The following is a 25030-nucleotide window of genomic DNA, read 5'->3' on the forward strand; positions in this document are numbered from 1 at the left end:
TGCCAACATTTTCATTTCTTTCATTAGGAAACTAACATTTTATTTACAAAAAAAAAATGATTTAAACAGACAACTAGGAGGGAAATATTCAGAAAAGCAGAGCGTAGGTGGGAACTCCTTTAATACTGTTTAAAAAGCATCTCAGGGAAATTCCTCAAGACATCTGTTGAGAAAACACCAAGAATATATTTCTGGAAATTCTAGGCACAAAGGGTGTCTACTTTGCTAAAATATAAAATTATTCTGATTTATTTTGGATTTTTTATCACAACATAATTCCCATAGTTCCGTTTGTGTTATTCCAGAGTTTTGATGACTTTATTATTATTCTAATATGTGGGAAAAAAATTTAAATAAAGAATGAGTGTGTAAACTTTTGACCGGTAGTGTATTTAATTGAATTGTATATATTTACATTGTATCGTCTAATAATTTTATTGAAATGCATCAGACTTGCTAGTTTTTTCTAGGTGTCTTACTTGAATGTACAAAACATATTAACTCGTGAACTTGTACATCTCGCAGTGAACGTAAACCTCTCGGAACATTAACTTTTAGAAAGCATTCATTATGAAGCCAAACTTTATTCCATCACATTTTCAGAACACTGCACTCATGTTGTGTGTATTACTGACTTTCTGAGAACATTTTCTGTTAGCTTTACAGAGGTAAAGAAGAATACTGAGTCAGGATCCCAGACAATGTCGGTTAGCTTTTTGCTAACAGTCTTCATGAAGTACAAAACGAGGATGACCAGGAGGATGAGAGGACTGAGGACTCTCCACATAGTCTGCCAGAAGATGTTGGGCTTATGACCGACCATGAACTCCATGTCCTTATTAAACCTGATGTTAACCAGAAGCTTCCAAGCCAAACACAACAGAGTCAAATGGGTTAACTAGACACCTGGATACCTGTCAAGGCAATTAATGTAAACCGACGCAATCAGCTCACAAAGAGCTACCACGAGCAGTGGGATAGACGCCGCGAACCCATCGAACAGAGCTAGCCAATAGTTTCCAGAAGACTGCACAAACACAAGTGCAATGATGAAGGAGACCACACATGTCAGACCTGCAAAACAGACAATCCACATTTGTCTATAAACTAAAAAAGCTCTCAATAAAGTTCAGAGTCCAACTGTTCCGTCTGTATTTACATCGGAATTTACATGCGGGCGTTTACCGAGACGCAGGTTTTTGAACTGAGTGCTGATAAAAAGCCGGAGGGTCCCTCTCCTCTATAGTCCTCTTTAGTTTAGAGGACGTGGCGTCCATGGTTTCCAAAAAGAATTTAAAATTTCGATTCCCTTGCGCACAGATTTCTCCAGATTCTCTGAATCTTTTGATGATATTGTATGTAGATTTTGATGATATATATGTAGATGATGAGATATTCACAGTCTTCACAATTTTACGCTGAGGAACATTATTCTGAAATTGTTCCACAAATTGTCGATGCAGTTTAATCGCAGATTAGTGAACCTCTGCCCATCTTTGCTTCTGAAAGACTCCGCCTCTCTAAGCTCCTGTTTTTATATCCAATCATCCCACTGACCTGTTCTCAATTCACCTCCCGCTGTTTATTTTTACTAACACTTACTTTTCCAGCCTTTTGTTGCCCCGTCCCAACTTTTTTGAGACGTGCTGCGGCCATCAAATTAAAAATTACCGTATTTTTTTTCTTAAAACGGTACGTTTCCTCAGTTTAAACATGTGATATGTTTCCTATGTTCTGTTGTGAATAACACACGGGTTTATGAGATTTGCAAATCATTGCTTTCTATTTTTATTTACATTTTACACAGGTCCCAACTTTTTTTTGGAATTGAGCTTGTATACAGTATAGAGTCGGGTTGTGCAGCTGCTTAAGTAGATCTGAGAACGTTGTATATTAGTAATTTAGATTAGCAATCTGAATTAACCCACTGGAGTTGAAAATAATTCTCAAAGTTGGATGTTGATGTAATTTTTTTTCCTGTTGGCATTTCTTGTATAATAAACATTATACATCTCACCAAGTCCGGTAAGGTAAGGGCTGATGGACCTCCAGACCCCAGTGCTGCCCTTCCTCAGTCTCTGTCCGATGGCAAACTCCAGATATAGGAGAGGAATTCCCTCCAGGACCAGAAGCAGGAGGAACAGGATCATGAACGCTCCTGGAGACACCAGCGTATTCAGAAATTATTCAGGAATTGTGATGTAATTATGCTGCATTCAACTTAACATGGAAGTGGATCATCTGATGCAGTTAGTATTATGTAACGTTCAAGCTGGGTGCGTTTGAGTGTGGAAAAAACATACACACCTCCATGAGCGCTCGGGTTTTGTTAGCAACAAGCTAGTCAGCTAACAGTGATCATGAGTTCATGTGGTGTATGTTTATGAGTGAGCTCACTATACTTTACTTACTTATTATAATTTAGTTTATAGTAGTGGTCATATTTTCTTTAGTGTTTAATATTGAGGACACCTTCCCAGCTTTCTACGTAGAAGTTCCAAGTTGAGATTTCTTCATATATTTTTCTTCTAGTGTGAGGTCAGAAATTCAGAAATACACACTTCAGCTGAATGTGGCATTCGTTTTTATAGACAGCTTCAGTACACAAATCTCAGCCAGTTCAGTTTTCCTTACTTATTTTATGTCTGTCTGTATGTAAGTCAGGACTGAGTGAATATTGTGTAACATCCACACTTTAACCGGTACTGTATGTCTGAAGCTCAACACTTCACAGCACATTTTATCAGCAGTTTGAATTATCATTGAATTATTACTGGATGATCTGATTAGTGGAGCCTAACGCTTTTTTTTTTTTTAACCAATGCGTCTAGGACTTAAACATGGAATGTAAGATTACAGAATTGGATGGACATTCTTTTTCTTCTTCTTATTATTATTAATCTGAATCTGTATTCCTCACAGGTCAGGAGCATGACATTTTGTGACATGAGACTAAACTCATACTTTTAGTAGACAGTTGAGATACTCATATTCTGTTTAGTATACCCATAGGCTCAAAAATGTTTAGTAACTAATAACCAAACCTAGCTTCTACAGCTTCTCAGTACACAGTTTAGTCCAATTCTTTACGAACCCAAAGAGGACAGTTCCTACCTCCACCATGGCACAGGTAAGGGAACCTCAGGACGTTCCCCAGTTCCCCACACAGGTGAGCATGTACTGAGCTTTATTGTCCCACTGAGGACGGTCTCCAGCCTGGACCTTGTCCATGTGCTCCAGCTCAGCATGGGAGGGGATTCGGTCCTCCAGACCCGGGATCGGCAGCTTCAGCTTCATTCCTGCTCTCCGTCCTCAAACAGAGACCTGCTTCTGGTGGCTATCTGATGGTGTGCATGTATAATTATACAGGTGTACCCCTATAGATATGTGTGTGTGTGTGTGTGTGTGTGTGTGTGTGTGTAAAAGTTCTTGAACCCTGTATTATTAAAGACCTTCAGCACTTGGATGGTTTTATATTCAGAATGTAGATATTTTCTAAATAAGATAAGTGCTAATGCATACCGGTAGAGCATGAACGCTTTATTTCCCAATACTGACGCATAACAATGCCGTGACTTCACAAGTATTTTTATTGGCGCTCTGCTTCAGTGCAATCTTAACAAATTCAACCGACTAAAAGCCGTGACAAACTGCAAGAAAAAAAAGAAACAAATGCATTTACATATAAACGTTGTTTACTGTACAACAATTAATTCTATATTCTAACTCTAACACAAACCTTTCCACAGGAGCAGAAGAATGGTTGTTGAAGGAACTATAAATTCTTCTGATTATAAATTATTTCTCGTGATTGTTTTGTCAGATTTTGGATTTTCTGGAGAACCATGTGGTTCGTTGTTCACGTTCACCTTTCTCTAGTGCTTTAGTCCTTTCTCCATTACATGAAGCTGGTCAGTTTGTAGTTCTACACGTTCTTCAGTTCTGTCTGTACTTGAGCTGAAATGGTACAAATGACTGGTTTCTGCTCATCTTCTTTCCCACAGCAGCGCTTCCTGATGAATTTATAACCAGCGACTAGTGGGATAATGAGGGCAGGGACTCCGGAAAGGATGAAGATGATGATATTGATCCATCCGGGGTAGTGCAGAACCTCTAAATTGGGGAAGTTTTTCTGTAAAAAATAAATAAATAAATAAATAAATAGAAAAATTGCCGAAAGTTTGAAACGAATCAGTGTTCGTTTCTCTAATGAACGTGAAAGAACATTCGTAAATAAGTAATGTAATTCGTAATGATACGTATTCATTTACATTCAAGTTATTTATATCACTTTTATTTTTATCAGTTTTATTAATGTGCTAGTTCTAATATGTTATCGTTGCTATAGTAACAGCTCATGCACAGGGGCGTGTACAGCAGATGCTCCACAAATAATGATAATGTTATTTGTGGTCTTATTAACTTGAAGAGAGAGAATAGAGAGAGAGAATGAAGAGAGAGAATAAAGAGAGGGAATGAAGAGAGAGAATAAAGAGAGGGAATAAAGAGAGGGAATGAAGAGAGGGAATAGAGAGAGAGAATAGAGAGAGAATAAAGAGAGAGAATGAATAGAGAGAATAGAAAGAGAGAATGAAGAGAGAATAAAGAGAGAGAATGAAGAGAGAGAATAGAGAGAGAATAAAGAGAGAGACTAGAGAGAGAGAATAAAGAGAGAGAATGAAGAGAGAGAATAGAGAGAGAATAGAGAGAGAATAAAGAGAGAGAATGAATAGAGAGACTAGAGAGAGAGAATAAAGAGAGAGAATAAAGAGAGAGAATAGAGAGAGAATAGAGAGAGAATAGAGAGAGAATGAAGAGAGAGAATGAAGAGAGAGAATGGAGAGAGAGAATAGAGAGAGGGAATAGAGAGAGAGAATAAAGAGAGAGAATGAAGAGAGAGAATGGAGAGAGAGAATAGAGAGAGAATAGAGAGAGAATAGAGAGATGGAAGGTGAGGGAACGACTGTTTATAGCTGCTCGTAAATGATAACAGGAACTAATTAAGTTTCACAGATGTTCCACAACATTAAATGGATAAAAAAGTACTGCGTGTTGTTCTTTTATAAATAAAAAATTGTAATTATTGGCAAGTTGCTGTGGTATAAGAGGAATATAACACTTGTAGTAGTGCTGTTATAGGAAAATAATAAACGTGTTGGTGACACTAACTCTGAGGGTTTTATTCCTTACATAACGGACATCGAACACGAAGAGCATGAAATGAAGACACACGGAAGACAACAGACTCTGTATGTTTATCTGTTAAAGATCAGATGTGAGAGGACAGCTGTACCGATTCAGGGTTCCAGGCGATGTAGGTGAGCTCCCTGGTGGCAGTGGAGACCAGGTAGAAGATGAAGATAACGAGAACGATGAGAGGACTGATCACTCTCCACGTGGCCTGCCAGAAGAAATTGGGCTTGTGTCCGATCATGAACTCGATGTCTTCATTGAACCTGTGAGGAAGAAAAAACAGGACGCTAATGACTGTAATGCAAGCGTGAGACACACACACACACACACACACACACAACCACACACACACACACACACACACACATTTAATGAGCAAACCTGAGTAAACAAAAAAAACTATAGAAAAAAACCCCAGAATAACAGTGTGAGAAATATACAGCTACAACATACACATATAAAATAAAAATAAATAAAATAACATTAATGCATGCACACAAGCCAAAGATTCCTCCTTTGTTGTTATTATTATTATTATTATTATTATTATTATTATTATTATTCACTCTTTTCAAAATCATTTTAATTAGTTTTAATTTAAAGTACTTCCTCTATTTTGGTGTTTTTATTTTTAATTTAGCTTTAATTTCTGTCATTTTAACTTCAAATTTTACTTTTATTTTTCATTATAAAATTTCTTTCTACTAAATTTTACATCTTCAATGTGTATAGAAACAGTTGTATATAATAATAATAATAATAATAATAATAATAATAATAATAATAATAATAATAGGTAAGTATTAAGTATACAATTATTTTAAACTTTTGTAACTTGGCTTTGAACTCAAAATATTTTTACTTCCTTATTTTTTTATCTTTTTTTAAAATTTATATTTCATTTTATTCTGTCGTGTATTTGTAATCCTGTTTTTAGCACTATTTTTTTGTATTGATATTTGTACATCATCTTTTATTTGATCTTTGTGCATTATAGTACTTACCTTTTTATTACTTCATTAAATTTTTTTCCTACTTGTCGGTACAGCACTCTGAGCTACACGGTGCATGGAAAGTGCTCTATAAATAAAGCTTCTATATAAATATACAGTAAAAATCCACAGTTTTGTGGCTTGGATGTAAAAATCACCTGTAAGCTGAGAACAGGAGCTGGAGTGGGGACTAATCACAGCCTGGCTGTTAGCATACATGAGCAACGCTAATCTTTCATGAGTTTTGTTCTTATTGTGACACACTGAATGTCCATGAAGAAACATTAAGACAAAAGGTCATGTATAAACATGTCACTGCAGGTAAACCTGTTTAAAATGTTGTAAAACACGACCACTAGCAGAAACACATCACCGCTACAAACTGCAGCTCGACTAGCGACACTCCACATCAAATCGGTTCAGTTTAAACTTTCTGCTATAAAATCTCTAGTTTTAATTTGTTTCACTTTGAGCTATGAGCTGCTTTGCACTCCAGTCCAGGTTCATTTTTCAGCTTGTCTAACAGAAAGCATATTTAGCCAGTTAGCATATTACAGTGCACAAAACATGCTAAAAGATAAGACAGATTTTATAATCCAAACAGAGCAAAGAGCAAACAGCTAATTCTTTATCTTCACTGTATTTATCTTCACAGTAATAAAACAGATTGATTGTGGACTTGGAGTTCAGCCTGGTTTAGCCTGCGACTAGCAACATGATCCTAATAAACATGGACATGCTAGTGCATGCTAGTAGTTCTTTCCTTCTTTCTGTTTGTCTTTCTTTCTTCCTTAAAGCCCCAGTCCATAATGGTGACACTGTTGAGTTCTGGACTGTGATTGGTCAGAAGGTGTTGGTTAATTTTCTATAACAGAAGCTCTGACAATAGCGCGGGTTTATATTAATGCACTTGATCTCCCACCAAATAAAAAAAAGATGTAAAGCATGGTGTAGTATCCGGGTCTGACCTGTCTATTCCGTAGATGTAAGCCACAGCAATCATCTCACAGAAGGCGATGATGAGTAAGGGAATGGAGCCGGCGAATCCGTCGAACAGAGCCAGCCAGTATTCACCAGAACGTTGTGTGAAGATCAGCGCAACGGCAAAACACACCAAACAAACAATTCCTGAAATTCAGATACACTCGGTGTTTACTGCCTGTAAAATAGTGTAACATTCTGTCTGGACACATTTACAGCATTCAGCAGACGTCCTTATCCAGAGCGACCTACATTCATCTCATTTATACATCTGAGTAGCTAAGGGCCTTGCTCAAGGGCCCAGCAGTGGAAGCTTAGCAGTGTTGGGATTTGAAATCATAACCTTCTGGTGAAAAGTCCAATGTCTTAACCACTGAGCTAACACTAAGTGTTGTGTTAGTGTTTAGTCATTTGGTGTAAGCATTAACAGGAAGTTACCCCATGGTGCTGCTGAATTCTGGATTCTGATTGGTCAGATGATACTGATAAACAATAAAAAAAAAAAGTTACTGCTCATTTCTAAATCAGTTTGTACAGGAAGTCAGGGAGTTTTTTTTGTGATTGTTGCAGCCAAAAATGCTTCATTTTGCTGCGGCTTTTTAAAAATTTTCGATGCAGTTTGCGTAGTTTCACTTTAACTAGTGAAATCGCAATCGCACAAAATAGTTTTGCGCGCTCTTTCACAGTGATGTTTGTTGGTAAATGAGACCTTTTAGCTGAACTCATGTTCGACTCGGCTGAATCGAAGAGTGCTTTGGATGAATGTGCGTCGTGATGACGGCACATGACAAATCTGCACTAATTTTTAAAAACTAGCTTGTACTTCTCGAGTCTCCTTTAAAGCAATCAAACAAACAAGATATATGCTAAATTTAACAATAAACAATCAATTGTTATTTCCTGGGTGAGTTAGCTACTTAGATATAATATGTAAAATATAAAATATCCATCCATCCATCTATCTATCCATTTTCTGTTGTGTGTGTGTGTGTGTGGGGGGGGGGGGGGGGGGGTCTGCATAAGGATATAGAATGTGTTAAAGTGATGGCTAAATTTGATCTGCTTCAAGTCTTTTGTTTTTATAATGGTGATAAAATGGACATCTGGTACCTGTTAGGACCTCTTTAGGCCATCTCTTGGGGAAGATGTTCAGATCCTGCAGAGGCACCACGACCCCCTCAATGCTGCCGAACATGGTGGAAAGTCCGAGACAGAAGAGCATGATGAAGAACAGCACTGCCCACAGAGGAGAAATGGGCATCTTGGTGATGGCCTCTGTGAACACAATGAAGGCCAGACCAGTACCTTCTACTCCCTGGTGGAACATGGAGTAAGATGCTAATTCAACTGTGAGGCTTGTTTAAGACATTATTAAATGCAAGATCGTAGAAAACCAACAATTGTACTGTGGGATGGTAGATCAGATTGCTAAATTGGGGCTAAAGGCCTCAATGTACCCCTGTGAATATGGAACCTCCTTCTCAAGCTGCCACCTCTTACACGCCCTGTGGTTTCATGTTGGCCATCGTGTACGAGTGCTCCAGTACTGCAGGTTGCGTTAATAAAAATTTATTCCAATTTCCATGGCTACAGGCAGAAGATGACCTGCTGCAACGTGCTGACAGCATGAGCTATGGTGATATGAGAGGTCACGGGCTTGGTGTTCGCCCCACTGCCATGTGCACGCTAAGTAAGCTGAGGTCTTAAGGGTTTAAAATGGAACCTACTGTAGTTGGTCATGAGGTCTCACCTGGCTGAGGAGATCCTGCAAATTACAGGTCTTCAGATCAAGCCCCTGAATTACTGATGGTGATGTGTTGTTGAGAAAATTTAGGACTTCATTGTAGTTATTCTCGGTTAGGTTTCCCTCTGGAAGGTCAAACTCATTCATGAGGGCCATGATGTTCCTGTTTACCAACACAGAGAGAGGCACAGCGAGGTTTGGTTTTGGTGGAACTACTGATATTTAGATGTTTAGAAGGCTCCCCACCAGGAGCTGGAGCTTGAGAACCAGGTTCAGATTTATCCCAGGAAAGGATATCATCACATACCCATTGAGACAGTCATCAAACTTCTCCATGGCCCGGAAGCCGATGATGGAATAGATGACAATGGCAGAGTAAACTGACGTGAGCCCGTTGATGATGGAGATGATAACAGCATCCTGTTCACAGTTGTTACTAAAAAACACAGTTAACACACGTGAGTTTAACAGAAAAATAAGTATGATGTATGCTTGTTTGCTGAAAGATTTACTCACTGTACAGAGTTGTAGCTGGAGAAGGAGATCAGTCCTCCAAAGGCAAGAGAGAAGGAGTAGAACACTTGGGCTCCAGCATCCAGCCATGTGCTGGGATTCGCCAACTCTTTTAACTAGACAAAATCAGATGGCTTCAGTAAAATCTTCAGCTAAAATAAAAGTGTTTGCAAGCACAAACCATTTTTAAATGGCTTTATGGAATTTTCATTTGGAAAAATCTGAGCTTTCAAGGAATTCTGACTTCCAAGATGACTTACAAGAGGACTTCTAACATTTATCATGTGTTACCTTAGCTTTATTGCTAGCCATATTAGCACTTTTGGTCAAGACATTTAAGTCCAGCTCCAGGATTATTCTTCATTAGAAGGGTTCAGTCCAATCTGTTAGATATTGACCAAAGAAGCTTCATGCTAAATGCTTTAGATTTCAGTTACCTCATTGCTAGATTGTTCATTTTGCACTGAAGCTTAGCTTTGCTTCCTGTAAAAGTTTTGTTTAGTCTCTGATCTGCTGAAGTCTGGACTGAGAGAACTGCCTGCCCTGACGACTGAGTGGAAATAAGACATGTTATTTCAGGGAGCATCACAAAGCCCAAGCTCAGAGGGTTAGGAATCAGAGTGCTCACATCTGGAGTGAAGAGGTATTTAATCCCTTCCGCAGATCCTTTGAGAGTCAGCCCTCGAATCAGGAAGATGGTGAGGACGACGTACGGCAGCGTGGACGTGATGTAAACAGCCTAGAAAAGACAATAAGCCAAGGAGAGAAGGGATTTTAGACATTTCTGAAAAGCATGTGGTGTTTAAAGCCTGTGGTGAGTCATGCTTAACTTTGGAACTCATGACTAAGCTTGAATGATGAATGAAGGTTTCCTACACACATCAGTTTTATGGTAGTGTAAGATAAAGCAAATAAACCTCCTGACTGATCATAAAACCAACATGGACCTTGACCCGAGACACACCTTGTTTATCGCATCTGACTATCCATGCAGATAGGAATCGATATTCACTGATAACTCACATTGTCTTTGGATGAAATGACAATAAATTATGGCTTTATTTATTGTCATCCCAGCCTGTCCCTCAATCAACCACAACCTCACTGTACAGCTCGACTCACTCACACTCATGCCAACCAGGACGGCCAGGAACCTTGGGGTGATTCTTGATAATGGCTTGACCTTTGCAGACCATATCTCAGCAACTGCAAGGTCCTGTAGGTTCATCCTTTACAACATCAAGAAAATCTGACCCTACATCACCAAACAGGCTACACAGATTCTAGTCCAGGCTCTTGTTATCTCAAAACTGGACTACTGCAACTCACTGCTTTCAGGCCTCCCGGCCAGCTCCATCAAACCCCTTCAGATGATTCAGAATGCTGCGGCGCGCCTCGTCTTCAACCAGTCCAAGAGAACCCATGTCACACCCCTCTTCATCTCCCTCCACTGGCTTCCTGTAGCTGCCCGCATCAAGTTCAAGGCCTTGATGCTCACCTACAAGACCTTGTCAGGAACAGCACCCTCCTACCTCAACTCTCTCCTGAAGGCCTACGTTCCCTCTCGCAATCTGCGATCGATTAGCGACCGACGTTTAGCAGTTCCAACTCAGCGTGGCGCAAGGTCCCTTTCCAGAACCTTCACACTAACTGTTCCTCAGTGGTGGAATGAACTTCCAATCTCAATCCGGACCGCAGAATCTCTCACCATCTTCAAAAAACAGCTAAAGACCCACCTCTTCAATGAACACCTAACCAACTCATAAAATAAAAAAATAAATAAAAAAATTGCACTTACACCTCTACTCTGCACTTTGCTTCTTCTGGAATTCAATTAATGGATCTCGTATGGTAGCACTACTTGTATTGTTCTCTGCTTGATATCGCTTTGCTTGTATCTTTCTCATTTGTAAGTCGCTTTGGATAAAAGCGTCTGCTAAGTGAATAAATGTAAATGTAAATGTAGGCTTACCTTGCCGGTGGTTTCAATGCCTCGGATGCAGCAGACCCAGAGAACAGTCCATGCTGTAATCAGACACATCACCATCCACCACTGCAATCCACCAGAATCCTCGATGTTATTCGAGATATTCAGAGTTTCTCTGTACCAGAAATAATCCACAGAGGAACTGCGGGCGCATTCTGACACCACACCTGTAGGGGGAGACAGAGAGAAGTAGAAGTTTTTCAAAAAGTTTGTCTCCAGGATGAGAAACATCTTCTAGATCAGTGGTCACCAACCCTATTCCTGGAGATCTACCTTCCTGAAGACTTCAGCTCCAACCATAATCATGCCCATCTGACCATCTAATCATTTCTTTAAGAAGTTCTTGATGAACTAAAACAGATGTGCTAGATTTTGGTTGGAGATTAAAACCTGCGTCTCAAGGAAGAGCGTTGGTGTAGATGTATAGAAGTCCAGACAGTTTGATTATTACGACTTACAGCAGATTAACACACTGGCGTAAATAAATCTTACCCAGAGTCACAGAAGTGATGGATATGGCCTAGAAAACCAAGGGTGTAATATAGATACAAATAAATGAATAAATAAATGTAATAATAAAGTAAAATCCAAGACAGCACCTGTTCTGTTTTCATTTATGGGACACTGACTCCATGGCAGTGGATCTTGGAAGGAGTTGAAGAAGTACCACATGACCCAGCCTATGATGGTGTTGTAGTACATTCCAACCATACAGGACACAAGCATGGATGCAGTACCTGTGGAGAAAGAGTTAGCTTAAAGAGTCTCGTCCTACACCCTGAGATCTCACTGTCTTCTCCTCTCGATGTGGACTTTACACTGTAGGATTTTGCTTTCGCAGACAAAAATCTTACATCATAAAATAATTCTTGGGTTGTGAGTTAAAATCAACATCTCAGAACACATAATGTGACGTTATTTAGTGTCACTGAGACCAGAGATGGCTGAAGACAAAGTATTGTCAGTGTGAGTGCTGCTATGTCGCTCGGCTAGAATCCACCAATAGGAGCACAGCTAACCTTTTTTTTGTTGTCCATTTTTAATATCTATTTTTGCACAATCCAGATTTCTGATTGATGTAGAGATTAAATAAAAGACCGTACGATTGTATACTATTATTGAGCGATAATCTCTCAGTCAGTCCCTTGATGTTATATCATCCATCTTTCTAATTTTATGTATGTTCTTTATGCTATGATGATGTTTAAGATAACAAGATTTCCATTCGCTGTAAATAACTGTTTTGTTTATCCAATTTTTGCATTTGTTACACTGTGAGTCTGAGCTCTGACAAACAGACAGGTTTATATTTTCATTTTTCTAATACAAAGCTCTAGGAGATATATACATATCATCAAAATGTATGATTGATCAAAAGGTCTTATTTGAACATCAAACAGTGAATAAATAAACACACAAAGTGCAACGTCGTAACTCCATTCTCAAATATAAAGCTACCCAACTGTACTTGTCCTTGTCTCCGGTTTGGAGGAAACATCTTTTGTACCTTTAGTGCACCATCAAGTGTACATTTAATTACCTTTTAGGGTTCATCTTTAAAGGTGCATCAGTACTCCTTAAGGTCCTAAACACTATATTCATGTTTCCAGGTGAAAGATAAACACTAAAGGTAATAAAAGGATGGTGTCACCCTAGCAACAAAGAAAGGTACAGTCTATAACCTTTATTTCTGTCCAGCCACCCAAATTACTCAACTCTGTCCCAGTGTGTGATTCCGGAGGTTACACTCACCGACCCCGGATAAATACGGATTGATGGACCTCCAAACTCCGACGCTTCCCTTCCTCAGTCTCTGTCCAATGGCGAACTCCAGATGTAGGAGAGGAATTCCCTCCAGGACCAGCAGGATGAGGAACGGGATCATGAACGCTCCTGCACACACAGAAGGAACATGTTGCTATTCTTGATTTTGGTTTTAATTCTAACGGTCTGAGATTTTTTGTAGGATAGGACACGTTTCCAAAGTGGGAATTAATGGTAGACATGGTGGTTGAGAGTTCCAGTTTAACCCCGCACCATCCTCAACAATGTTTGGACCATGAGAATTTTGTGCAGGAGACAGGTATAATTTGAAGGCAGTAGAGTTTTATCTCTACATGATCTGCTGAATCCAAACCTTTTTGATTGGTCTGTTGATGGTTTGAACAAGAGGTGAATCACCTCTAATTACCCAACTGAGTGAGTCTCTTATCAGACTGCTGTACAGATACAGTAAAATAAACCAACATTATTATTATTACATTTTACAGATGGGTGCATACGTACAGTAGAAGTACAACCGGACGACTAAGTAACATTAAAGACAGTGTTTCTTATCTCCAAGCGTGCAGTAAAATAATCTGCATATCTGATGGCGTGGGCTTGTTATGATGATGAATTATCTCATGGACACTTAGAGATAAAAAACCTCGACAGATAAATATCATGTTCAGCTTTTTTCCTACCATCCCTCAATTCATATTAATGATGAATGTTTTATAAACATATACTTTATGTACAGTATAATAACTCAATATCACCTGTTTTAGTCATCGACATCCTCAGACACATCAACAAAAAAATAACCAACGAAAGAAGAGCGCTAAAGCTAAAATGTTTCCAATCGTATGAGACCTCACCTCATAAACTGAAAAACATCAGCAATTTATTAAGCATCACATTTCATAAGTAACTTATGTACATTATAAAATCCACAGCATGATCTGCGTTTACACAGGGGTTAATTTAAAACAGCTTGGATGTTGAAGTAACTCGGGTTTGTAATTAACTTGTTTTCTGTTAACTATTATTGAGCGCTAATCTCTCATGTTATATAATCTGTCTTTGCTCATTTTATGCATGGACGTCTTTTTACTATTATGATGATGATGATGATGATGATGATGATGCTTCTTCTTTCCAGTGGCTATTAATAACTGCTTTGTTTATGCAATTTTTGCATTGTTACATTATGAGTCTTGTGGGGGGGGGGTGGGGGGTTGGGGGGGTCTTATCTGGTAAGGGCCGGTGTGGTTCAGGTTTTCATTCCAACTGAGCAGAAGCCACACCTGATTCTACTGAAAGCCAAGATCATTCTGATTAAACAGGTGGAATCAGGTGTGGCTCCTGCTTGGTTGGAATGAAAACCTGCACCCACACCGGCCCTTTCCGGATAAGACTGGACACCCCTGGAAGCTGTGACAAACAGACAGGAGAGTTGTTTTTTTTTTCTTTTCTCATTTTTGTACAGATTAGGAATGACCCATGAAGTCCATCCATCCATCTCCTATACCACTTATCCTTTTTTTCAGGGTCGCGGGGGAACCTGGAGCCTATCCCAGGGAGCATGGGGCACAAGGCGGGGTACACCCTGGACAGGGTGCCAATCCATCACAGATGACCCATAAAGTGACAAATCCAAATGATTAGTCTAGATAATATCTCGAACCAAGATTATGGCTGTCATGTCACGGCAAACTATCGACTCCATTTCCCAGAATGCACCGCAAACTACAAATAGTTGTAGACGACGACTACAACTCCCAAACTACACACAGACACGTGGGTTAGTTGTAGTGTGTGATTAGTCTTCCCCAGAAGACTAATCACACACACCTGTTCCCAATCACACTCACACCACACTTTATAAGAGACTGTTCTTTCACTAGACCTTTGTGAAGTAAACGCTCAGATGATCTGAGTTGATCTGAGTTGATCTGAGTTGATCTGAGTTGATCTGAGTTGATCTCCTTACCATCTCTAGTCTGTTTGCCTGATCGTTTGACCTCTATCTGTCCTTGTTGTTGATTTTCCCTTGCCCTTTGGATTATATTCTCTTCCATAAAAGCTCTTAAGTGCACATGCATCCGTCTCAACCTCCATTACATGACAATGACTCATGTGGTCTGACGTTTCTTTAGTTCCCTGCTCACAACTTTAATTCCTACCTGTAATTATCTCCCATTTACTGTTTGATGCAAAAAATGTAAGAAAAACATTTAAGCTTGGTTTTAATCTTCTTCTCTTATATACAAGCTCACGTTAAATATGTATAGAGATGTTAGGAACTAAAATAAAGCTTGGAAGGAAGCAGCGGAGATCGCTGGTGTCTCTATAGGGAGTATGTTTTCATTTTCACATGGATCAGTCTGTTCTTTAATTTGTGTTCAATTAGTTATCTTCACAAGAGATATAAAGTTGTCTTCCCAGCTTCGGGTTCCTAGACGTGTACATATCTAATCCACATGCCTTTCTGTGATGGCTGACTTCATTCACAGATTTTAGTCTGCTGTATTCTAGCAAGGCTAAGCTTCCAACCCAGTGAAGCATCAAGGGTCGACTTGGACCCCATCCTGAGTCTGTAATCTCCTGATGGTAGGAGGAAACTTTATAAACAGCTTGGGACCTACTTAGAATTTATAAATCGAGGGAGTTAACTGTACAGTCCACAAGCCCGGACCAGCCCGCTAAAGGTTCTAATCTAGTCCATCAAATGGATTTAGATTGTTTTTATACTGTAATTAAATTGATGAAATAGAGAAATAAACTCAGGGCTATAAACTCAGCTGCTGGTAAAGTGTGGAACTGATGAAATTCTTCATTAGAAAGCTGAACATTTTATGTCGTTTTTTCCAAAAGAACAGATTTAATGGTTTCACAGAAACTTTCAATTTTAAAAAATTCATTTTTTTATTTATAAAAGAATTTTGCAAACTGAACCCCACCCATTTGTGTAGATTCACGGTATATATTAATCCCAGTTAAGTTATATATATATATAGTTGTGCCCAAAAGTTTGCATACCCCTTGGAGAATCTGCTAAATCATAATACTGTTAAATTGTTCTTATTTTGTTTAAAGATCTTTTTTTTTTCATTTAGTACCGCCCTTCAGACGCAAAATAAGACATTTACATGTCTCCCAGAAGACGAAATACTAAGAATTTACACCGATCATCCTGTTCAAAAGCTTACATATTAACTACTGATGTTCTGAATGTTCATACATTTGTATGTTCAGAAAGCAACGTTCAGATAAATGCTGATTAATGAAATCATGTAAGACGTGTTACTGAGAGACTACACCTTTCCCTAAACCTGTAAAAACCCAGAGCACTCCATCATGGAGCACATGATGTACTATTATCGCTAGTATGTCAATATTTAACCGTTATTCTCTTTAATTGTCTTCCGCCTCATTGATGCTGCACTTAGTTCTCAAGTTTCCAACCATAAAAGTTCTCTTAATGGTACCAAAGAGTTCCGTAAGGTCTAGGTGGATGTTCCAGATTCATAAAAAAGGTCACTCTTACAAAATAACTGTTCCGTCTAGTTTCGTTGAACCCCTGGAGAACCGTGCAGAACCCTACAAAAGAGGGTTTCCCTTCCAGAAAGGGTTCTTTTAGGAACTTTTACCCATTTAAAAAAACAACTCTATAACATCACCAGGAAAGTGGAACCACGGCATAGAGAGAGGGTTTCACATTAAGAAAAGGTTCCTTTACACAGCGTTCAAAGAACCTAAGACTCTTTTTATCTTTTATCAAGCATGAATTTGATCACATCTTTCTAACTGCCTCATGGAGAACCCAAAGATGACAGGTCCTACCTCCACCATGGCTCTGACACAGGTAGGGGAACCTCCAGACGTTCCCCAGTCCCACACAGAACCCCACACAGGTGAGCATGTACTGAGCTTTATTGTCCCACTGAGGACGGTCTCCAGCCTGGACCTTCTCCATGTGCTCCAGCTCAGCATGCGAGGGGATTCGGTCCTCCAGACCCGGGTTCGGCAGCTTCAGCTTCATTCCTGCTCTCTGGAGAACCGCAGTCTGTGTATTCCCTGTGTGTGTGAGAGCTAGACTGAAGACTCCTGTGTGTGTTCTCCAAACGAGTGCTACTCCATTAATAGCGACCTTCAGCACTTGTTTTACTCCCTGTTATCTGTGGATCCATCTGAGTGAGCGAGATAGTGTCAGCTCAGCAAGATACACATACATCCTGAGTTTACAACTGTGTGAAGACCCTTACTGGAACACACACACACACACACACACACACACACACACACACACACACACTGTATGGTCTCTTTTACAATCTAAGAAAAAGAGAAATATCAATGAGTAAAAGAAATGTCTAGATGTCTGATGGTGTTTGTGGTTTTCAGTTTATCAATGAAATTATTAGTTAGTGATAAACACAATTAAACTATGACTGTGTTTTTAAATCAGCACTTTTTTTGTCAATAACACACACACACACACACACACACACACACACACACACACACACACATTCATGATGACAGTGCAGTAATTTTTATTGTATATAAATTTAGCGTGGTATCAGCACTATACCCTTTGAACAGTTTATTTTGATGGGTATGAATGGAACGTACCAATGGCTTGGGGTGGGGGTGGGGGGGGGGGGTCGTTCAGGTAGTTTGGGGGTCATGCTAACCCTAACCCTATGTTATTCTTTCTAATTGGGTAAAGAGTCTACCTTTCATTTCATGTTTGTTATTTAGTGTATATTATCTTTTTGGAAGATGTATATATAAAATACTGAGTAACAGGGTGGTGTGCCCTGCTGAAAAAAAACTACAGAAACCCTCACAGAATTTGTAATGGTTATAATGGGAATTGTATCGGTTTTAATGGAAACTGTAATGTCCCTGTGGGTCTCTACTGGTAATTTGTTGCTTTCCATATGTGGCATGTTATGTCTAGTGGATACCATTAATGACCAATAATGGTAATGGTATTAATGGTTAGCTAATGGTTTGTGCTGGTATTTGTAGTGGAAACCATTAGACTTTCTGTGATGGTTTCTATTGTTATTGTTTTTCAGCAGGGTGATGAAGTGGAGTTACTGTTACCAACCTGAAGTTGATTATTTTTCTCTAATAGCACGTCCCCAAGTGTTTTATTCAGTACAGTTCAATGCCATGACGTGTTACTGACGTGACCGCGACGTGAAGACGTTACACAGGGTCTAGTGTTCTGTATGGTACACTAACTGAGACACAGGTTTGGTAGTGGATACACACTCCTGAGTTCTAGCATGACCTCTGACCCCAAAGTCTTGTTCACGTCCTCTTTTTGTGTATCGAAGCTCACAGTTTTCAGGAGTTTCTTGCAAAGTTTGACCTGTTCTCTAGTTGTGTGAGTTCTGAACCCTGTTAATCCCCATTAGGTCTGAATGTGCTTCCACTGGGTGTCTGTTCATTTAACTCCTCTCTGTAGCACTATCTCATCAACTTAATATCTCATTATTTCAAATGATCTTGTTATTGCCATCTCTTTATTTTGAATGAATCATTATTTTGTGTTATTATCTTGATAAAAGCAATGAGGAACCCCACGATAGGCCTCTGGTGCCCCGCTGAAGCGTGATTTCCTCCACTGGTACAAAATATTATTCATAATGTACTTAATTTTTGCAAGGAAAGATTTGACATAGCAATGATAAAATCAACTTAAAAACTTTACCTATAAACCAAAGAATTGGACACGGCACATGAGTTAAAAACAAAACAAAACAAAACAAGCAAACAAAAAAACCATAACAGAAATAATACTCACAGTACTACACACTTTAAAACGTGCCCTGAAGCAAAAGAGAAATTTTGACAAAGCTTGTTGAGATAAAAACTGAACAAGGATTGAAAATGAAAACTGAATTATGAAATAAAATATATTTAGGAGAAATCCCAGATGTGAAGCTCCGCCTTTTACCTCCTTAACGTCCTCTAAATTCTCATCAATCTCTTTCTCCACCAGTGACAATCTTTCCACACCAGCATCTCCTCGTCTCCTACCCAACACGTTTCACTGAGGATTCTGACAGTCTACAACTCCAGCACAACTTCTCAGAGCTTTTAAATATTTTTTCCACAATCACCCAACATTTAATTGTGAACAATGATGAAGAGTGACATCATTCCTGCTTATACCTCATGTCCTCCCTTTAGCGCCCTCTGATGGGTGTGTACGGTATGACTGAACAAAACAAAATTAAAGAATAAACAGTAAAAAAAATTATTGACTTGTTCTTTTATCCCCCACAGCTTGGTAAGACATATTAGGTAGTTTAGTTGGGTTATTTGTTTTATTATCTGATTAATTTGATAACAACCCGACATGGTTAAAATTTTCCGGTCTCATGATGGCATTTTAAATTTGAACGGTCCAGTTTGATCCCATGAATGGTTCAGGTTAATCAGTTCAGTGTAAAATACAGCACGTGTACTGTAGACAGGAAAACTGATTTTATATGCACTAAATGGTGTTTATATGAAATATGTTGTTAATCAAGGGAATGAGGCAGACTGGGAAATTTAGAGCATTACTGAGGCTGCAGAGACATTACTGTGTGTACTGTGTCGATGTGAGCATTTCCTCACCTGTCCAGAGAAGGGCGCTGTAGCGACAAGTCAGGAGAAGTAGCAATATAACCTCAACAACAATACAGTCTATAAAGCATGTGTTTAACTGCAAACTGTCTAACAAACTGTGTGAAATGTACCTCATGCTGATGAAAAGAAAAATAATAATGCTATAAACTCACACACGATGATAAATCACACACTAACCGCTCAACACAGCAGCAGGAGAAAACGTCATGATTTCGCACATGCGCTGAAGGAGAAACAGGAGAACTGAACTCTCCAGAACACCTGAAGTCCTGTTTAAACAAACTCAACGACGCGAGGACGCAAAAGATTTTCAAGAGAACAAAAAAATTAACGCAGAAACATTGAAATATACATTTTCCTCCCATCTCATATTTCTTTCATCACTATGTCCCCTTAGGGGCTCTGTACTGTTGCAGGACGTGAGCTGAACAATCTCAGAGCCAAACAAATCCTCCCCGGGTTAATGAAGGTTAACAGCTTTATCAACTACAAAGAGATCAAGTTTGTCAGTAAACCCAGGTTTTAACCCTGAATCAGTGTTTACTCAGCGTGCGCATGCAGCAGGCCTCGGGTGTTTAAACGGGCTCCAGGCTGTTGGATCAGCATGTGTGCAAAATAAATAATGAAAAGGAGGGGAAATTATTTGTATAAATATTAATGTTACAGTGTTAAAGATCAAAAACTTTAACATCAAATCATCATTGCATGTTCTTCCCGTGCTGCAGGGGTTTCCTCCGGGTACTCCGGTTTCCTCCCCCAGTCCAAAGACATGCATGGTAGGCTGATTGGCGTGTCTGAAGTGTCCGTAGTGTGTGAATGGCTGTGTGGGTGTGTATGTGATTGTGCCCTGCGATGGACTGGCACCCTGTCCAGGGTGTACCCCGCCCTGTGCCCCATGCTCCCTGGGATAGGCTCCAGGTTCCCCCGCGACCCTGAAGAAGGAGTAAGTGGTAGAAGATGGATGGACGAGAACCTCCTCATCCTGTGCATGTGTATAATAACAGAAACGCCTGCCTCCTACACCTACTCCACTTCCATCCCAGAAGACTGGAACCTGCAGACGACCATGACGTGTCACATTGGCATTATGTTATTTTTTTAAATGAGTCAAAATGTGCCTCGAATTAATGTTCACGAGCAGATGTTCCCAAGGAGGAGTTCTCAAAGAGGAAATGTTTTCTCATCCTTTTTAACATCACCAAGGAGGACATAGTACACCTAGGGAACAAGGTTTACAATATCAGTCCATTGTGGGCGTGTCCCAAACCACACACCCTTATTATTTATCTATCTAGAGAAATGTCACTGTGCATTATGGGTATTGTGTATTACATGTGCCCTGTCCACTGTCTGATGGATGAGGGGTTGCTCAGTGTGTCACCTTCTTAAAGAACCCTGTTTAAGTTGTAGGCTTTTAGTCTGCTGCGTCACATAAATGTTCTGACATTTCAAACTCTCTCATGGAGAACTTGACCGAAGTCTCGACCAACACAAACTCCTCTCAAAATGGTCTGTGCAGATTTTTCAACAGAAATAACAGAGGTACAGTGTTTTAGAAAAAATGTGGGAGCAGGATCTAGCTGGCATGGATTTCCATTTCCGAGGGGTTTGTCAGGGTAAAGTTAGTCAAAGGTTGGATAGACTGAACTCGGTCACATGTAGAAATGGCCGGTTCAACACAAAAAGTCTCACATAAAGTATCCAGCTTGCCCTGAAAGTGGTGCAAAAAGGAACAGCAAACGCCATCAAACTGCCGAATACTGTGTCTGGGTGCTGGAACTAATTTGTTAACCATGCTAAACAGTGTTTTAGGCCGATTCTTAGCTTCGTTAATGATGCAGGAGATATAAGTAGAGCAAGCTGTATTCAAGGCAGTTTTATAATCCCTAACATGTTCCGAAACTAACAGGTAATGGACAGGTACACCCCACTTCCTAAAAAAGTCGTTCAAGTTGTCTGCCTTTTGTTTTCATTGCACAAAGCTCAGCATTAAACCATGGAGAGGAATGGGAAGAGGGAACAGACCTGGTCTTAATGGGAGCATGCTCATCTAAGGCATCAACAATAAGAGAATGGTACACATCAGGTATCACAGATGAACAGGTGAAATAGAAAACATCAGAAATCGCAGAGAAAGCAATCGATTGCTGGAAATCAATTAGCATCAACGTCATTAATATTACGAAATGATATGGTTGTGTTGTCTGTACATTTTGTTGGACAGATTAATGAAAAATCAAAAGTAATAAGCTTGTGGTCAGAGATAGGAATAGCCAAACCACAGGTGGAAATATAATACAAACCAGACGTACAGACCAGATCAAGCGTATGACTATGAGTGCTGGGAAATTAACATTCTGGAGGGGGTCAAAACTGTCCAAGACAGACTTTAAGTGAGTACTGTTAGATCAGGCAGTATCAGCATGGATGTTACCGTCTCCAAGCAGAAGGACGTGAGATGACACAGCACAAGTTATAGTTCATAGTTCTGTTTAGGTAGCCTATAAATTAAAATGAATATGAGGGGACGGTGATCTTAGTGTTCACCATCTTAGTGTTGTGAAACTCCAGTTCAGTAAGTGGTATTGAGTTACGATAGATAACCGCAAGACCACCCCCTTTGCTAGATGAATGCGGTTTAGACAGGTGCTGATATCCGTTAGGTGTAAGCAGGTTAAGATGCATGTAATCATCAGGTGTCTGCCAAGTCTCAGTGAGAAGTAGCGTGGCCAGGTTAGAGTCAGTAGTTAATTCATTAAGTTAGGGCCCTTTATCCCTGATGGAGCGACAGTTCAAGAGAGCAAAGTGATTATGCGATACACCAAGGTTTCCTGTCAAGGTATAATTTGAGTCTGTATTATTTATGTTCACAAGTGATCACGGTGTCCAGCAATCTCTTCGTAGAGGTGTTGGTTTAATCGATGTTCTATTAATTGACCAGATGCACGGTATCACATTAGGTGTTAACTGTTGGATGTTGAAAACCCATCGAGGTGAGCGATGTACATCGGATGATACCAAGCAACCGGCAGTGCTCGTACATCGCAGCGTCGAGGCGAGGCGTATCCCTTTAATGCCCTTAGTTCACATGTCAAATATCCAGTGGCCCTGTGAAATGTTAATCTGCAGATTAGGGAAACCAGGGGCAGGGTGAGTGCTAAAGCTTTTGATGTACTAGTGATAACTTTGAGAAAGCCAGCCATCAGCAAGACCACGTGAACCAAAACCATCAACATCTATAAATAGCTCACAGAGAGGAAAGCAAACCCACCTGACAGTGAGCAGAAAGAGCGAATGGCTGTTGACACCAGAGTCAGAAACTAACTGAAGTAACCTACATAATAAAACCAGGACTCTAGTATATGGATGATGTTATATAAAAGATTTATTTCACACTGTGTGAAGCTCTTAATAGCATATTTTAACAGAACAATTTGGAAAATTCTTCTTCTTTTCATGTCAAGGTTCCACTTCATAGTGGGACCATAGTGGTGGAAGGATTTGAAAAATATTTGATGAATCCAGTTCATTTAGAAAAAAAGATTAGTTATAAAAAAAAAAGTGTGGTTTAAAGTGTTTTCTCTGTAGTTAGTGTTGCTTGTTAGGTTTATAAAGGAAAGTTATGTTTGAGTTATAATGACATTGTTACGAAACAAGACTTGGACAGGAAGTATGCGCAGGAGTAAAGTCTTTATTTACACACTAAAGTGACTAGTACAGGAAACGGGGAAAATGGGGTCAAAACAGAAACAAGATTTGAGGCATGAAAAACAACACTTAGAACAAGACTATGAAACTATACAGCGTAGCACACTAATCCATCAACCCGTTTTACACCTGTAATCATCTAGCGTTTAGCTATGGCATGAAACAAGACACTATACATGGAAATCATTTAACTAAGGCTATGGCATGGAACACAAAACCAGAACAAATCATGGGAACGCTACCGTTTAGCACATTTACACATATACACATTAACTAGAACCGAGGCGTGATACATGAAAACAAACACGACACCTCTTTACTCATTTAACTATGACATGAAACACTCATTTAACTATGACATGAAACTCTCATCTAACTATGGCATGGGACAAGGAACTAGACAGGCCATGGAAACTTTACTGCGTGGCACCATTACGGTCTCGACTCTAATACCACGCAACGTGCGCAGCAACGCGAGGGGTTTAAATAACCAGTCACATTTACCTTAACTGCTGACAGCTGGTAACACTTGAAAACACACCTCCGCCAATAACTGAACAGGGAGGGGACAGAACAGAAACCAAAACAAGTGCACATGTCCATTGTAAACAAAGTCCTCTTGTCCATGTGCACTTCAAGCACGTGCACGCGCGCTCCAGCTGTCCGTGTACGTCGTCGCCGCAGCGCCATCTGCCGGCAAGATCATGACAGACATGTAAACGGACACATATATCAGAAATAAAATGTTCTGTGATGTGATTGTGAAGTGGGCGGAGTTTACAGCCTTCTTGTTTTTAGGTACTACTTTTCAGAAAATGCAAGTAACCATTTTTAATATTTATTGCTTCAGTTTAAGAGATGTGCTACATTTATTTATTAAAAATCTGAAAAAGTGCTCACCTGACCACGCCCACTGTTCACTTCTGTTAAATTTATATTAGATTGCTTGAGTATCGCTGCATGTTTATCGGTTGTATGCAGCTGTTTGTAAATGCAACAATAAGATAAACACTTGCATATCACTTATTTTATTTATTTTAAAAAAATGTTTTTATAATAAAAAGGAAGACAGTGTTGATTGGCATTGCCGTGTACAAATGTAGCGTTGAAACTTGTGTTTTAGGTGATGAGCTTCACCCTGACAGTGAAGTGCTGTAACACACTGATTCACACTCAAGGTCAAACATAAGGATCACCGTTCTGTTTAGATTTCTGTATAAGGTGTCTGGTTTCTGTATATTCTATCACACTCTTACTTAAACTTAGCTTCTCCTTTTAGCTGAAAACTTTCCTTTTCTCTACCCGCTCTCCAGGACTAATCTCAGACCTCACACTGTTCCAGTCCCAGTTGTGAATGAGGTCATATTTATGCAGTAGTGTTGAGTGCTTTGTGACTTTCTTTGGGCTCTGATTCTGTTCCTCTCCACTCTTCCTCCAGACTCTGGAACCTTGATTTCCAAAATGAAATGCAACATTCACGTTCATCTTCCCCGT

General features: G+C 39.5%; 1 protein-coding gene across 1 annotated transcript; it reads right to left on the reverse strand.

The window, feature by feature from the left end:
• Positions 1 to 3434: 3434 nt before the first annotated feature.
• Positions 3435 to 17285, reverse strand: LOC128617982 (sodium-dependent neutral amino acid transporter B(0)AT1). Its single transcript, XM_053641296.1, has 12 exons — positions 17018 to 17285; positions 13163 to 13303; positions 12010 to 12147; positions 11396 to 11577; positions 10052 to 10162; positions 9427 to 9539; positions 9218 to 9346; positions 8917 to 9073; positions 8277 to 8481; positions 7154 to 7313; positions 5294 to 5456; positions 3435 to 4132 (listed from the first exon to the last, which is right to left on the reverse strand). Exons 1-12 carry the CDS (start codon positions 17214 to 17216, stop codon positions 3926 to 3928), a joined length of 1905 nt encoding a protein of 634 aa, XP_053497271.1. The 5' UTR covers positions 17217 to 17285; the 3' UTR covers positions 3435 to 3925.
• Between the last annotated feature and the right edge of the window lie 7745 nt (positions 17286 to 25030).

The sequence above is a fragment of the Ictalurus furcatus genome, chromosome 14, assembly GCF_023375685.1.
Source record: "Ictalurus furcatus strain D&B chromosome 14, Billie_1.0, whole genome shotgun sequence".
Classification (NCBI taxonomy): Eukaryota; Metazoa; Chordata; class Actinopteri; order Siluriformes; family Ictaluridae; genus Ictalurus; species Ictalurus furcatus.

Coding starts and splice junctions, on each gene's coding strand:
- LOC128617982 (XM_053641296.1), bottom strand. CDS start 17,216: ATGAAGCTGAAGCTGCCGAACCCGGGTCTGGAGGACCGAATCCCCTCG. Junction 13,304..17,017: donor GTGTCAGAGCCATGGTGGAG/GTAGGACCTGTC, acceptor CTGTGTGTGCAG/GAGCGTTCATGATCCCGTTC. Junction 8,482..8,916: donor TGCAGGATCTCCTCAGCCAG/GTGAGACCTCAT, acceptor ATGTTCCACCAG/GGAGTAGAAGGTACTGGTCT.